This window comes from Hyperolius riggenbachi, chromosome 9, assembly GCF_040937935.1.
Source record: "Hyperolius riggenbachi isolate aHypRig1 chromosome 9, aHypRig1.pri, whole genome shotgun sequence".
Lineage (NCBI taxonomy): Eukaryota > Metazoa > Chordata > Amphibia > Anura > Hyperoliidae > Hyperolius > Hyperolius riggenbachi.
The window spans coordinates 67,555,261-67,570,280 of record NC_090654.1 but is presented as its reverse complement, the minus strand read 5'-3'; the positions used below and the strand labels follow the sequence as shown (position 1 = coordinate 67,570,280).

The following is a 15,020-nucleotide window of genomic DNA, read 5'->3' as shown; positions in this document are numbered from 1 at the left end:
GTACCGTCGTACATAGCTTTAATAGGATACCTTAGTGCTAAAAACATGGCAAAAATTAGGGCTGTGGAGTCGTTAAAAAAATCTTCCGACTCCTCAGTTTATGAAATCACAGACTCCGACTCCAGATACCCAAAGTTACTACGACTCCTCGACCGCCACAGTATAAATCTACGTCGGGCGGGTGGCGCTGCGGTTCTGACCGGACGTAAACTCTACGTCGCAGTCACCGCGCGTCCCAGCCCAACACCGCCGCTCTCCACCCGTCGCAATTAGCTGCCCTGCCGTCTCTATGACGGCAGAGCACTGTGAGCCGGGCAGGAGCTGTTTTCATTGGCTCCTGGCACTGTCATTCCTGTAAGCCAATCACATTGGCTTACATTGAGTGACAGGGTCAGGAGGCAATGAAAGCGGCTCCTGACCGGCGCACAGCACTCTGCCGTCATACGGACAGCAGAGAGAGCAGCCTGCGGCGGGGACAGAGCAGCGTGACCGGCGGGAGTGACGGATTATTGCGGCGATTCGTCGGGATACAGCGTTTTAGTGTACCAGCAGCCTCTGGTCCTTAAAGGGGCAGAGGCTGCTGGTACCGAAGTGGTTAAAGGACATCTGAAGTAAATATAAACTGATGAGATAAACAATTCTATCTATCCTCCTTCTAAAAATTACCTTTTTTTTAGATATCCTGCAGTTTTATTTTGTATTTAAATCTAGTTTTTAAGTTTTTACTGTTTCATTTTCTTTCCTCAATGACACATGAATTGAAGTATGCAAGAGCTTAAATCTATGAAATATTAACTATTTTTATCTCTTTCCTGCTCTTACAAGTCATTGTCTGCAAGGAAAGTGTTTTATGGCTGTAATTCCTTATCAGTGAGGGGCCGGGCTACGCTATAGTCCGACCAAGTCCCAACCCGGACAGAAACTGTCACTTGCATACCTGATGTTTAACTCTTTTAGGCAGAGAAAGAAAAAAAGGAACACAGTATAGTTATTTGTGTGCTAGGCACTGTACATACACGTCTATCTCATCATGTCACACGTCACCTCGGTTGTCCTTTAAAGGGAATCTGAAGTGAAAGTAAACTTATGATATAATGATTTGTATGTGTAGTACAGCTAAGAAATAAAACATCAGGAGCAGAGACATGAGTCTAATTTTGTTTCCAGTACAGGAATAGTTAATAAACTCCATTTGTTATCTATGCAAAAGAGCCACTGATCTCTCCACGACATTCAAAGCCGCAGAGACCACTGTCTTCTGAAGCTTATTATCTCAAGTGTCTGTCACTGTATTGCTTTTTTGTGTGTTTTGTTCTGCAGAGGAAAGTTCAAAAGTTCACTAGCCTGCTCTGTAAAATCATTTAGAATGCTGAGTAGTGTGTAAACTGCAAATATTAGAGAATGATGCAGTGTTATAAAAAAACCGATATAACTGAAAATAAAAATATGAGAATATTTTCTTTGCTACTAATGTTCTAGTATTTATTCGTACTACACAACCAGTTCATTATGTAATTTTTTCTTTTTTTGCTTCAGTGTCACTTTAAAGTTTTTTTCCCCCACAGGTTTGCTTTCAGGTTGTATTTGACCTTCTGAAATTCACCTGGTCTCTTGCAGATAAAGTCTTTTGGACCATTGAAACAAAGTGTAGGTTTCTTATTAATGGCAATGACTCCCATCCCCACACCACAAGTCCTCTGTGAGAGCTCTGCAAGCAAACTACCCACTCCTCTCCATTTATCATCTCCTATTGCTGAGGTTCTGTATTCAGACTGATGAAAAGGAGTATGGAAGATGAGAGGTTGCCATAACAACCCATCAGCGACTAACCCGCTTTCATCTTTCACTTCATCAAAATATGCTAGAAGGAATCTGATTGGTGGTTACGAAACAACTTCACAGCTATTGTTATTTTGTCTCTCTCCAGTTTTCCAATAAGCTCTTCTCAGAGCATCAGCATATTAATGACAGAGTTTATTTTTTTTAAATCCGTGTAGAAGGTCTTTGTCACATAATACTTGTAAGGCATTGTGTATGTTTATTTACGCGTTTTCTAAATGGATCCTAAACACCGGATTTACATTTTCTTACAGATCGGTGTTAACCTGCATCTAAAAACGGTCATGCAAGTGTGTTCCCTCCCCAAAACATAATAGGACAATGTGATTGGTTGTGAGCAATGTTCAATATCTTTTAATAAATCGATCAAAAGTTATGGCATTTAAAGGAATACTGTGGGGGGTTCGGGGGAAAATGAGTTGAACTTACCTGGGGCTTCTAATGGTCCCCCGCAGATGTCCTGTGCCCGCGCAGCCACTCACCAATGCTCCGGACCCACCTCTGGTTCACTTCTGGAATTTCAGACTTTAAAGTCTGAAAACCACTGCGCCTGCGTTGCCGTGTCCTCACTCCTGCTGATGGCACGAGGAGTGTATGACAACAGCGGGAGGGAGGACACGGCAACGCAGGCACAGTGGTTTTCAGACTTTAAAGTCTGACATTCCAGAAGTGAACTGGAGGCGGGGCCGGAGCATTGGTGAGTGGCTGCGCAGGCACAGGATGTCTGCGGGGGACCATTAGAAGCCCCAGGTAAGTTCAACACATTTTCCCCCGACCCCCCTACAGTATTCCTTTAATAAACTGATTGAAAGTGGATTCTTACAGCCCTTGTCCACTGGAGATTGCGATTCCAAACGCGCTACAATTCTGATTCTGAAAAACAGCGTTTTTAAATGCAGTTTCCTGTCTGATGTGTCATGATTTTCAGGGCGATTGTCATCATGTATAGCGTGATTAGGATTTTGGGGAGATTAGGGGGCGGAGCTTGTCGCATAGGGAAATCGCAGGAAAATTGCACAGTACTGCGCTTGCTATGCAATCTTCCTGCACTCTTATAGATTACTACCTAAGCGCAATCACAGGACTGCAGCAGGTAGTACGATTGCGCTTTGGTAGATATCACTTTGCGTCAAGAATGTGCGCAGTGATTACAGTGATAATCAGGGTGGCCCCTACGTCTTCTGGAACGCTGCAAAAACGTATGTAATTCGGTTTTGGGAAGGCAACGTTGCCAGTGGAAAAGGGCTCTTAATGAACTACACTCTTCATTTAATCTTTCTCCGTTTTTATTGATTTTTTTTAACTATGTATTCGATTTGCGGCATTGATATCCCACATATTTGATCATGATTGAATTTGGCAGAGATCAATGCCAGACGTGGTTGCCTGATCATCGTTTCTATCTACTTCTGGCCAAAATCTACATTATCGATCTGGCATGCTGGAAAGATCACGTTTGAAAAGGTTTGATTGGGTGTACAGCAGTAGTGGCATTTGATTTCCCGACTACCGACAGACCCCCGGCCAGTCTCTCCCCCCCCCATGTGTTATGTGTCTCCCTGGGAGGCGGTAGTTTGGTAGATTTCATGCTTAAATCTATTGGAATCGTGTGTGCCTTGTGTGGGAAGGTAATAGATACCTCTCTGATCAGAGAGGAATCTATCTGATTGTTGATCTGGTAGCCATCGAGTGTTGTATGTCAATTTTAAGGTGCCCATAATCCTATGTACACACCATACCATTTTCTGGCAGATTTACCTGCCAGATCGATTTTTTCCAACATGTCCGATCTGAATTTGGATCTATTTTCCGATCGATTTGTTCACTTCTATGGAAAGCAATCGGAAAATCAATCGAAATTCAGATCGGACATGTTGGAAAAAATCGATATGGCAGATAAATCTGCAAGAAAATTGTATGGTGTGTACCAAGCATAAAGGATACAATCTTGATTGTACAATCTCACAACTTCTATGTATTATGAGGAACTACATAAAACATCCACCAAAAATCGAATCTGAAGAAAAATTGTACCATTAATGGGCACCTTATCAATGATGGGAACAGAAAACATTTTCAGGGAATCACCACAGTCATGAAGTAGAAGTCATTAAACGTATTTACGTCTGCCCAGAATGCCTCCCACTCCTGTTACTGGCCCTTAATTCCAGTGATTAGTATTGACAGACCTATGCAGCAATGGAGCCTATAGACATGTATAGAGAGGGGGAGCGGGAATAGCAGAGTATTGTCATCGGCTGACAATGTGGCACAGACATCAGTGTCTGCAGTGCTGGACTGGTGTCTCTTGTAATGGTAAGGTGAGCTGCTCCTCCTGCCCTGGTGTGGGGTCCTCCTGGCTGGGGTAAGGGGAACTCGCTGCTCTGTGCTCTCTGCACTAGGCTCCAGCAGTGAAGGGGTTAGCACTGCAGCAGTCAGCGTGTCACCGGGGGAGAGACATGGCGCTGACGCAGTCCATTTACAGAGCCGTACAGACTACCTGCAGACGCCGGAATGGATTGCAGGTTATTGATAGCATGAGAAACATGTCAGACTCAGAGCAGGGTCACCTCACAGCACGCAGCTGTCTTGCTGGGTCACCGCCTCACAATATGCATCTATTCCATGCGGCCACAGCTCCACCACAGACGTCTCATGGAGAATGTGATTATAGAAGCCACCAGTCCTATGGGCTGACTGATCTCATTACAGAGCTGTCTCATGGGGTCACCGCTCTACACTACAGAGCTGTCTAATGGGGTCACCGCTCCACACACTACAGAGCTGTCTCATGGGGTTACTGCTCCACACTACAGAGCTGTCTAATGGGGTCACTGCTCAGTGCTCCACTCACTACAGAGCTGTCTCATGGGGTCACAGCTCCACTCTACAGAGCTGTCTCATGGGGTCACTGCTCCACACACACTACAGAGCTGTCTCATGGGGTCACCGCTCCACACTACAGAGCTGTCTCATGGAGTCACTGCTCCACACACACACTACAGAGCTGTCTCATGGGGTCACCACTCCACACACTACAGAGCTGTCTCATGGAGTCACTGCTCCACACTACAGAGCTGTCTCATGGGGTCACTGCTCCACACACTACAGAGCTGTCTCATGGGGTCACTGCTCCACACACACTACAGAGCTGTCTCATGGGGTCACCGCTACACACTACAGAGCTGTCTCATGGGGTCACTGCTTCACACACACACTACACAGCTGTCTCATGGGGTCACTGCTTCACACTACAGAGCTGTCTCATGGGGTCACTGCTCCACACACTACAGAGCTGTCTCATGGGGTCACTGCTCCACACTACAGATCTGTCTCATGGGGTCACTGCTCCACACACACTACAGAGCTGTCTCATGGGGTCACTGCTCCACGCTACAGAGCTGTCTCATGGGGTCACTGCTCTACACACACTACAGAGCTGTCTCATGGTGTCACTGCTCCACACACACTACAGAGCTGTCTCATGGGGTCACTGCTCCACACAGACTACAGAGCTGTCTCATGGGGTCACTGCTCCACACTAGTACAGAGCTGTCTCATGGGGTCACTGCTCCACACAGACTACAGAGCTGTCTCATGAGGTCACCGCTCCACACTACAGAGCTGTCTCATGGGGTCACTGCTCCACACACTACAGAGCTGTCTCACGGAGTCACTGCTCCACACTACAGAGCTGTCTCATGGGGTCACTGATCCACACACACTACAGAGCTGTCTCACGGGGTCACTGCTCCACACACTACAGAGCTGTCTCATGGGGTCACTGCTCCACACAGACTACAGAGCTGTCTCATGGGGTCACTGCTCCACACTACAGAGCTGTCTCATGGGGTCACTGCTCCACACACTACAGAGCTGTCTCATGGGGTCACTGCTCCACACTACAGAGCCGTCTCATGGGGTCACTGCTCCACACACTACAGAGCTGTCTCATGGGGTCACTGCTCCACACACTACAGAGCTGTCTCATGGAGTCACTGCTCCACACACACTACAGAGCTGTCTCATGGGGTCACTGCCAGTGGCGTAGCAATAGGAAGTGCAGAGGTTGTAACCGCACTGGGGCCCTTAGGCCAGAGGGGCACCAAGGGGGCCCTCCTTCAAGCGGACCTGAACTCAGAACGATCTCTTCCATAAAAGATATGCATCAGCATAATCATCTTTAAACAAAAAAAGTCTTTGTTACAGCTGATACAAATTCTGAAATAAATTCAAATGAGCTTATCTGCCATGGCAGTCATGCAACACAGGGGAGAGATCAAATTACTACTTGTGATTAGACACAAGTGAGGGGAAGTTAAACAGTCTAAACTCTCTAAATACATACAGGGTGGTTTCCTTCTGTCCTGTGCAAGAGTTCAGGTCCACTTTCAATCTCAGAATTAGCTCTCTATTGGTCTTGTGCTGGTAATAATCACTTTGATGCTTAAAATAGTAGTAATCATTAACACACGGTTCCCCATCCCCCTCCGGACACTGTGGTTGTCCTTGGCAGGTTTTGGTGCACCATTGTCATGTATAGAGTGCTGGGGGGCCCAGTGTAACTTGCACCAGGGCCCATATAGCTCCTTAGCTAACCCACTGGTCACTGCTACAATAAAATTAATAAACAATTAGCTAACCCAAGTATGAGAACACCTTCTTTCTTTGAGCAGTTGGAGACACAAACTACTATAACACATATCTCCTTATAGTGGGAGGGGCAGACACACAAACTACTGTGATGCCATCATTGTGGGACAGGAAATGACAAAATAATGCTTCAGGACAATCTCACTATTTTGGGAAGAAAGGAGAAGACCAAACTACTGGAGGAGATCTCACCATTGTGGTAGTAGGACAGACACTAACTACTGGAGGAGTCTCACCATCACCATTGTAAGAGGAGGGGGTTGGCACAAACTACTGCAGAGAAATCTCACCATTGTGGGAGGGGAAGAGACACTATTGCAGGGAAGTATCTGTACTGTGGGAGGGGCAGAGACACTACTTACTGCAGGGATTATCTTCCTGTGGTGGGAGAGGAGGAGACACAAACTCCTCCAGGGAAATGTCACCATTGTGGGCAGGGAGGAGACACAAACTGACTGGAGAAACAGTGACAGAATGTAGTTTTGACTTTCAGGTAATTCTTAGTTTGGGTGGTTGGAAAATGTGAGGCGTTTGTGTGTCACACGGTTGTAGTGTCGTATCTCGGCTCCACACTTTACAATCTTTCTCACAAAGAGGCATCACACTGCATGACAATGACTCACTGAGCGTTTCCATGTTGCTGGGTGGCACATCAGAATAGCAGCCACCGGGGCGGTGACACCGAGGTAACGCAGAGCTGTCTCACCCGCTCCCTGCCAGAGAAACAAGCATGCTAAAAATACCCAGCGCTTTTTGTCACTGTCTGTTTGCTGTGACCTCATTGGTGATCGGAGAAGAAGTTCCTGAATAATAACTCTGCCTCTCTGTGTCTCTTCCAGTGATATCCAACTTCCGGGGATCGGTGCCGCAGGGGTTGACTCTGGAATTGGGAGAAACCGTCCATATTCTGGAGAGATGTGAAGGTGAGCCAGAGAGGGGCGCTGTCTGCCTGCTGCTGTACTCTTCATTTTCTGCCAGCTCCAGCCTACTGATACTGGCTCTAGAAGTGACCAGCGTGACTGACCTTTGTCATTACAAATATTATTCACTATGGCCCGCTTCCACTATACCTAGGCGAATTCGTATTGAAAAAAGCGCATGCGAATTCAGAAGTGTATGCGAATTCGCGTGTACTTGTATATGTGTTTTCATGCGAATTCACATTTTCCCCCATGCGATTTTAATCCTTTCTTTACTTGATAGTCAAGAATCAAGCTATAATATGTTGATTTTTCATTAAAGAACGTTGATAACTGACCAAATTCTCTTGGCAAGATTAATGTCTTTGTACTTTGGGTGCAAAAATTATTATAATGAAAACATGATCTCTCATAGGTATTGAAAAATTACAATTATCAGTTTTATTGGGGGAATAGTACAAAAAACAAACAGACCAACCAATTAAAATCAATGAAAATTGGCCACTTTCGAGCACTCACTCATACTCATCACCACACATCACGCACTCATACACCCGTTCTGTTACTGGTACCAAGACTCCAGATCTTCAGAGAGGGGGAGAAAGCTTGCGCAGGCACAGACAAGTATGAAAGTTCTTCAGCTTGCAATCTCGGGTAAACATGTACTGGCATACAGTAATCTCACCACCTGCTGTAATGATTTCTATTAGTCCGTCCAGTGATCATCTGGATCCGGGCCACCTCAAGGTAATCTACATCAGGTTCTGCCTCAGAATATGGCCAACGTTTTCCAGCGGTAAACTTATCAGCTCAACCCGTTCTGCACGCTTGTGCTCTGTCGGGGAGCGAATGCTAACCCGCCCATACACGCTGTCCCAGATGCTGCTGTTTTGGAGCGCTTACAGGCCAAGGGATTTGCAGTCATCCATCGACATGTTGCGCCCGCCCACTTGAGAGCTTCATCAGGATGTGCGCCTTTGTACTTTGGGTGCCCCATATTCTACAGACATTCATATTCCTGCACCTTCACAATTAGAGCCACAGTGCTATACTCCATGCTTGCAAATGTCATGTGCCTGAATAATAAACAGGAATTTAAAGGAAAAAAAAAACCTTTATTGTCAACGAAAATGCTTGCGAAATCGGGAAGTCCCATAAGTAGCAAGCCGCACTTCACTGTGTGTTCTGACATTTTCCTGTCATGAACGGTGTTAACTGACCCTGGGAAAGAAGATACTGAATGAAGCCCATAGTGGGCTAGATTATTCTTCCTGAGTGTCTTGATGCTGCTCGTTGTTCCTGGGGTCTCCTGTTTTCCCTGTACCCAGACCTCTTACCTCCCAAGCCTTGCAGGGGTTCAATGGATGTAGGAAACAATAGAGAGCTTGGCACAAGTGACATCACCGATTGGACATCACATGCGATTGGAGTTATTGAAATACATATAGATCGATATGAATTCAATACTTCTCTAAAGATCTACCAGATGTTGCTTCTAGTGTGTGTTGCATGTGCTGGTTAATTCAACCAATTGACAATCCATTTTCTGATTAATTGCTAACATTAGAAATGTTGATCGAATAAAACTTTTGTTTAGTGTATGGCCAGCTTTACATTGCCCATTTTTCCTGCTTCAAGCACACACCATTCAAGTGGACCTGAGCTATACGGAAAACAGATAAAATCCACCCTGTATGTACTTAGAGAGTTTAGCCTGTCTAATTCCCCATCATCTGTGACTAATCATCAGTAATGTGATCTCTCAGCTGTGTCAGGAAGCTGCTTTGGTAGAGCAGCTAAATTGTAAACACAGGATGTTAACCCTATGTCTGCTTTCATGAAAGCAGGAAATAGACACAAAGCAGATTTATTGCAGGATTTCTATCAGCTGTAACAAATGTTTTTACTTTAAAGGTTATTATGCTGTTGCTTATCGTTTAGAGCAGAGAGGAAGCCCTGAGTTCAGGTCTGCTTTAACTGCCTAATATATTCCTACCTTTTACAGGTGCCAGTACAATGAGATAATCAATATTATTCACTTCAGTGGTTTTAATGTTGTGGCTGATCACTGTATGGAGTCCAAGACTTTTCTGCATTGTCTTGTAGCATTTATCTGTCAATCTATCTACCTATCAATCTGCCTATTTGTCTGCCCATGTGATTATAAAGAAGCGGGTGTTGGTGCTGTAATGAAATGCTGCCTGCATGGAAGGTTTTGGAAGGATGGGGCATGCTATGTTGGTGACAGAAAGCAATGCCAGTGGATAGAGCTGTCACCTCGCATAGCGCACGCCAGGCTTGCAGTTGAGGTGGGGGGTATCCTGCGGTGACACTTTTTGTCTGAACGCGTTTTGTCTGCTGCTTTCATCCACACACACCTCTATGTCACCTCAGTCACCCTGCGCCCTTCATCTCTCCGGGGAACTCGTGTACAACGCTGGTGCGTCCTACCTGTCACCAGAAACAATTCCACTACACGTATTCTGTCACCACTCTTTCCTCAGCCACCTCTTCAGTCCCAATAAGGCTTTTATTGAGAAAACAGATTGAAAAAATAACATAGCATCACATTGCTTAAGTAAACTGAGCACCTTACAGTAAATGCAAAAAGGAAAAATAAAAATGAAAGAAAATACACATACACTACATTCCTAACTGGTTCCAAATAATTAAACAATTCCAGATTTTATTAACAATGTAAAAAAATGCCAAAAAAACAATTAAAGGCCCACTATTGCAAAAAAAAGTAAAATACATGTAAACACATGCACATAAGTATATTTCGTCCAGAGTAAAATAAACTATAAATTACTTTTCTCCTATGTTGCTGTCACTTACAGAAGGCAATAAAAATCTGACAGAACCGACAGATTTTGACTAGTCCCTCTCTTCATGGGGGGTTCATAGTATTTAATTTACTGTATATTTTATAAAAGTACTCCCTGGAAAGGATCTATACAAAGATGCAGGCCCCCTATCTTCCCCCCTCCCCTACCCTGGCAGTGGGACTGAGCAACTGATGTTCATTAAGGCCCCATTCACACCTAAAAACGTTTTTGTGCGCTGTTTTTTTTCCCTCCGGGCGCTCCACTGCGTGCTGCATTTTTGGTAAAAACGCTTTTCTAAGTGCTTTTTCAGAATGTTTTTTTTTTACTCCCTCCCTGATGCAAGTCAGAAAGTGAACTCTTTGACCCGGAAAATAATAAATATTATGTATTTATTCTTAAAAACGCGAACACAATCGCCACATAAATCTATTTTGTGAGCGTTTAGCGCTCTTCATATACTGTCCATTATAGCAAAAACGCCCCAAAAATGGTACAGGCACCGCTTTGCTGAGCGGATCAGAAACCAACTGCTCAGCTGTGAACTCTCTCATAGGGAATCAGTGCACAAGCGTTTTGTGGGCGATTTTGAAAATCGCCTGCGCTTGAAAAAAGGCGGAAAATGCCCCTAATGTGAACGGGCCCTTAGTGCTTTTGAAAACAAAGAAAACCTTGAGAGTCCCCATGACAAGATGGGCTAAACCAAAACCTGTCAGGTTCTTACTATCTAATGTACGTGACAACAACATAGGAAAAAAAGTAATTTATGGCACATTTTACGCCAGTAGATTTAAAAAAAAAAAAAAAAGAGAGCATAGAAGAAAAAAGGGAAGAGGAAAAGAGAAGGGGACGAAAGTATCCTGCGGCCGGTTTCACATTAGAACTCGACCGCAGCAATACATCGCTTCCGCACCACCGCATCACTCTGTCAGAAACAGGCCTTTGGGGAATACCGCGTTATTTCACGGTATTCCCCATCTGGCAGTGGGCCAAGCAGGAAGTGACGCTTGCTTGTGGTCACTTCCTGCTTCAGGGTTTGTGGAAATGCATGGAAGCGGATTGTAAAAATACGCTTCCGCACATGCGCACCACGACGTTGCATCTGTAACTTTTTAAATATCCCCGCATCGCTATAGACTAACATGACTTCCTGGCTGACACAGGTCGATGCAGGAGACGCGCGGTAATGTAGTTTTGGGCCTGCGTTGGGGGTGCAGCGAAAATATCACTTCCATTGCACCGTGCTGCAGAAGTATGAAAGTCTTCATATATTTTCATTGCCCTGCGGTGGGGTGCAATAACAATAAAGCACCGCCCCGTGTGAAAGGGCCCTGAGACTAAAGTGAAGACCAAGTGAGAGCAGGTGAATGGATCTAAGGCCTGGTGCACACCGAGTGGTTTTTGAAGTGATCCGCAAACCGCTTCCGCCTTGGAAAACGCTTGGCTAATGTATTTCAATGGGATGGTGCACACCGGCGGTTTGCGGTTTATAGCAAACCGCAAACGTGGCTCCTGCAGCACTTTTGCGGTTTGCAGAAGTGTTTCTGCCTCAATGTAACGTATAGGAAAAGCGCAAACCGCTCTTAAAAACGCTAGATCAGAGTGGTTTTCCAGGCGTTTTTGTTACAGAAGCTTGTTAGTAACCGCTTTACTGTAACAATTTATAAAAATCTGCTACACAAAAACGCTCCGGAAAACGCTAGGCATGTTTACAAAACCTCTCTAAACATGCCTAGAGTCGCTCTAAAATCAGCTCCAAAAACCTCTAGCGTTTTGCGGATCTGCTAGCAGTTTTGGTGTGCACTGGACCTTACTCATTGTACCTCTTATACAGTATAAGGGGGTATCTCTAAACCTGAACCAGGCTGCCCAGGTCAGAAGGTATAGATCCACCCTATCCCTTGCCAGGAGGATGATTTCCTCAATTTCTATGATTTTATCCACTCAGTCCAGCTAAGCCTTCAAAGAGGGGACATGTTGACCTGAACCACCTGTTCATCTCATTTGTTTTTATTAAAGCACATTATACACCCGGCCATTGGATTTGCAGTGTGATGCTCCGCCCCCACCACGCCGCAATGCACAAAGCGGCATTTAAATGACCCTGCAGCAGAGTACACAGACAGGGTCATATACATAGCGCCACGCCTCCCACATGCCACTCGCCGCCTGATGTATTACCTGCTGCAAATTAAAGTGAACCTCCAGACTAAAAATCTACTCAGCAGCACTGAGAAGGCTTGGTATTTCTTTAACAGTTTCACAACATCAGAACTTTGTTTATCTTATACAAGCCTCATTTTTAGCTGCACAGAAGAAAACTGCCTGGGCATTTTTCCCCTGATGCTGTGCAAAGCATGATGGGATTTCTGATGTTGTTGTTGTTTTCCTTCTGCTTTTTTGGTGCAATTTTTTTTTAAATTTTGAATTTGAGATTTAAAGCCTATCGCGCGCAGCTGGGAGGGGTGATCAGGACACGGGACAGTTGGAACTGTGTCTTATGCTCCCTGTCACCTTCTTTCAACCAAAAAGATGGCTGCCCTCATGAAAAAGATGGCCGACTCCATGAAATCACAAACATTTGCCTGTTCTTTTAAAACAGGGTGTGTAAGAGATTATATTACCTATCTATTTTAATTAACATAACTAATGTAATCTTAATGACAGTATGTTTGTTGAGGCTAAAGTTCCCCTTTAAGTACGTCAAAAGGATTTGTGGGTTTCCCCGTCGGCGTCGTATTTCTGTTGTTCCGTGCATGCGCAGCGCCAACATATTGAACATTTCTGCATCGCCCATTCACTTACATTACTTCTGTCGCCACGGAAGTCCGACAGTAACATGCTTTGCGGCAGGTCGGTGGCAGATCAAGCAATATGATGAGGTAAGTGTGCTAGGCCCCATTGCCTTGCATTGTCATTGCCTTACTCTGCGGTAAAGCAGGATACCGCAATGCACACTTGCAAGGCAAGTGTAAAAGGGGCCTGAAGAAAAAAAACAACAGACTTCAGTGTTCTCCCCAGAATTTTTTTTCCATCCGGGTGGCATGAAATAGTAGCCGGGTGGGTAGAGCTGAAAATGCAGGGCAACTCTGCTTACAGCATAGGAGGAGGTGAAGAGGTGAGCCGATGACAGCCGGGTGGTCACCAAATCTAGCCGGGTGGAGCACCCGGCTAAAAGAGCCTGGGGAGAACACTGCACTTGTGGGTAGAAATATGTGCCCAGAATTGGAGGAGCCGACACTGTTTTTCCAATATTTTCTCATCCGTCATCTGTACTTTCATGCAAAATGTTAATTTTTAGAAACCGTGAAATTAAGAGATCCCAATGAGAGTTCCGCAATATACAGGGTGGTATCTTACTGTAACAATGTCTTACATTAATCATACTGACATCAGAACCCCAAGGAGACGCTGACAGGTTCTCTTGTTTTCCAGGCTGGTACAGAGGTTCCTCATTCAAGAATCCCAATATTAAGGTAAGTTCGGATGGAGACTGGAGCAATAAATGTATATAATATGGCTGCTCCCCATCTCATTTTTTATTTGATATAACGAAAATTTCTAAGAAAGAAAAATAAGAATATGTGGTGAGTTCATGCCTGTAACTATCAGGTATGTGTACACACATTTACTAAAAGAATGTTAGTTTTATAATTAACCTACAAATGAACCTGTTACATCACAACTTCAGAAGTTTGGCCATCACACTAGTAACAGCCCCAGGTGTTGCTACGCTGATGTTTGGGATTCTTTTTAAGCATGGATTTACTTGTTATCGGTCTTGCCTCAACTTCATTCTTAGCTGTTATGAAGAGGTGAATGCACATCTAGATCCTGGGAAAGCAAAAGACGTGGTATACTTGGACTTTGCAAGAGCGTTTATCATGGTTCCCCACAATAGCTCGGAGCAGAAATTCAAGTCAATGGTACCCGATTCAAAATAAAAAAAGCCAGATACATATCTAAAGCTTTGTGCCCTAATGAGCCATCCCTCTCCTCTCCCGGTGCCGTCGTCGCAGTGGCAGCGGAAGACAGGTGGCTCCATACTGCGCATGCGCGATTATGGGATAGAGTGCGCTCGCGCGTGCGCAGTCTGGAGCGTCCCGCCTTCCAAAGCCGCCCTTTGGCGGCGGAGATAGCAGCATTTGACTGAATTGGTCGAATGCTGCTACGGGGGATCGTGCACTAGAAAGGGCACCGGGAGAGGAGAGGGTAGGCTCATTAGGACCCAGAGCTTTCCCTCTCCTTAGGTAAGTATCTGGCTTTTTTTTTTTCTTAATCGGATCCCATTGACGTTAAGGATGCCGAGACTATGGGGAAATGTGTGTATGTGGATAGAGAACTGACTAAGGTATCATAGGCTAAGCCTTAATGGATCATACTCAAAATAGAAAATATTAGCTGTGGCGCCCCACAAGGGTCAATACTTCTCTTTTATTTTTTAATTATCTAGAGAAATTTTGCCATCTGATGGCGATCTGTTACCCAGTAACAAGTGTCTCTTCCATCCCCCTCCTTCCACCACTGCGTGGCGTTGTTACACTGACATCGTCCTCTGGGTCCAGATCACATGTCATATCATGTGATTGGGACCCAGAAAAGGATATTGGCATTGCAGCACCACTCAGTGGAGGAGACCCAATCCGGCATCTGTAAAAGGTAAATATGAAGCGCTCCCTGTGCCCGCTCTGCATAGGCTGCATTAGGCAACCCAAGTTTAGCCAGCTGCACCTGCCCTGCCCCAAGTTATCTAAAACGAGATACCTCGGGCTGCGCTGCTAAA

The 15,020-nt window shown here is 45.1% G+C and overlaps 1 protein-coding gene across 1 annotated transcript in view; it reads left to right on the top strand.

Annotated features, from left to right (window-relative positions):
- Positions 1 to 15,020, top strand: part of DOCK3 (dedicator of cytokinesis 3) — a 377,696-nt gene that overhangs the window by 49,493 nt on the left and 313,183 nt on the right. The window contains 2 exon segments of the mRNA XM_068252991.1: positions 7,332 to 7,415; positions 13,673 to 13,713. Coding sequence (XP_068109092.1) covers positions 7,332 to 7,415; positions 13,673 to 13,713 — 125 coding nt within the window.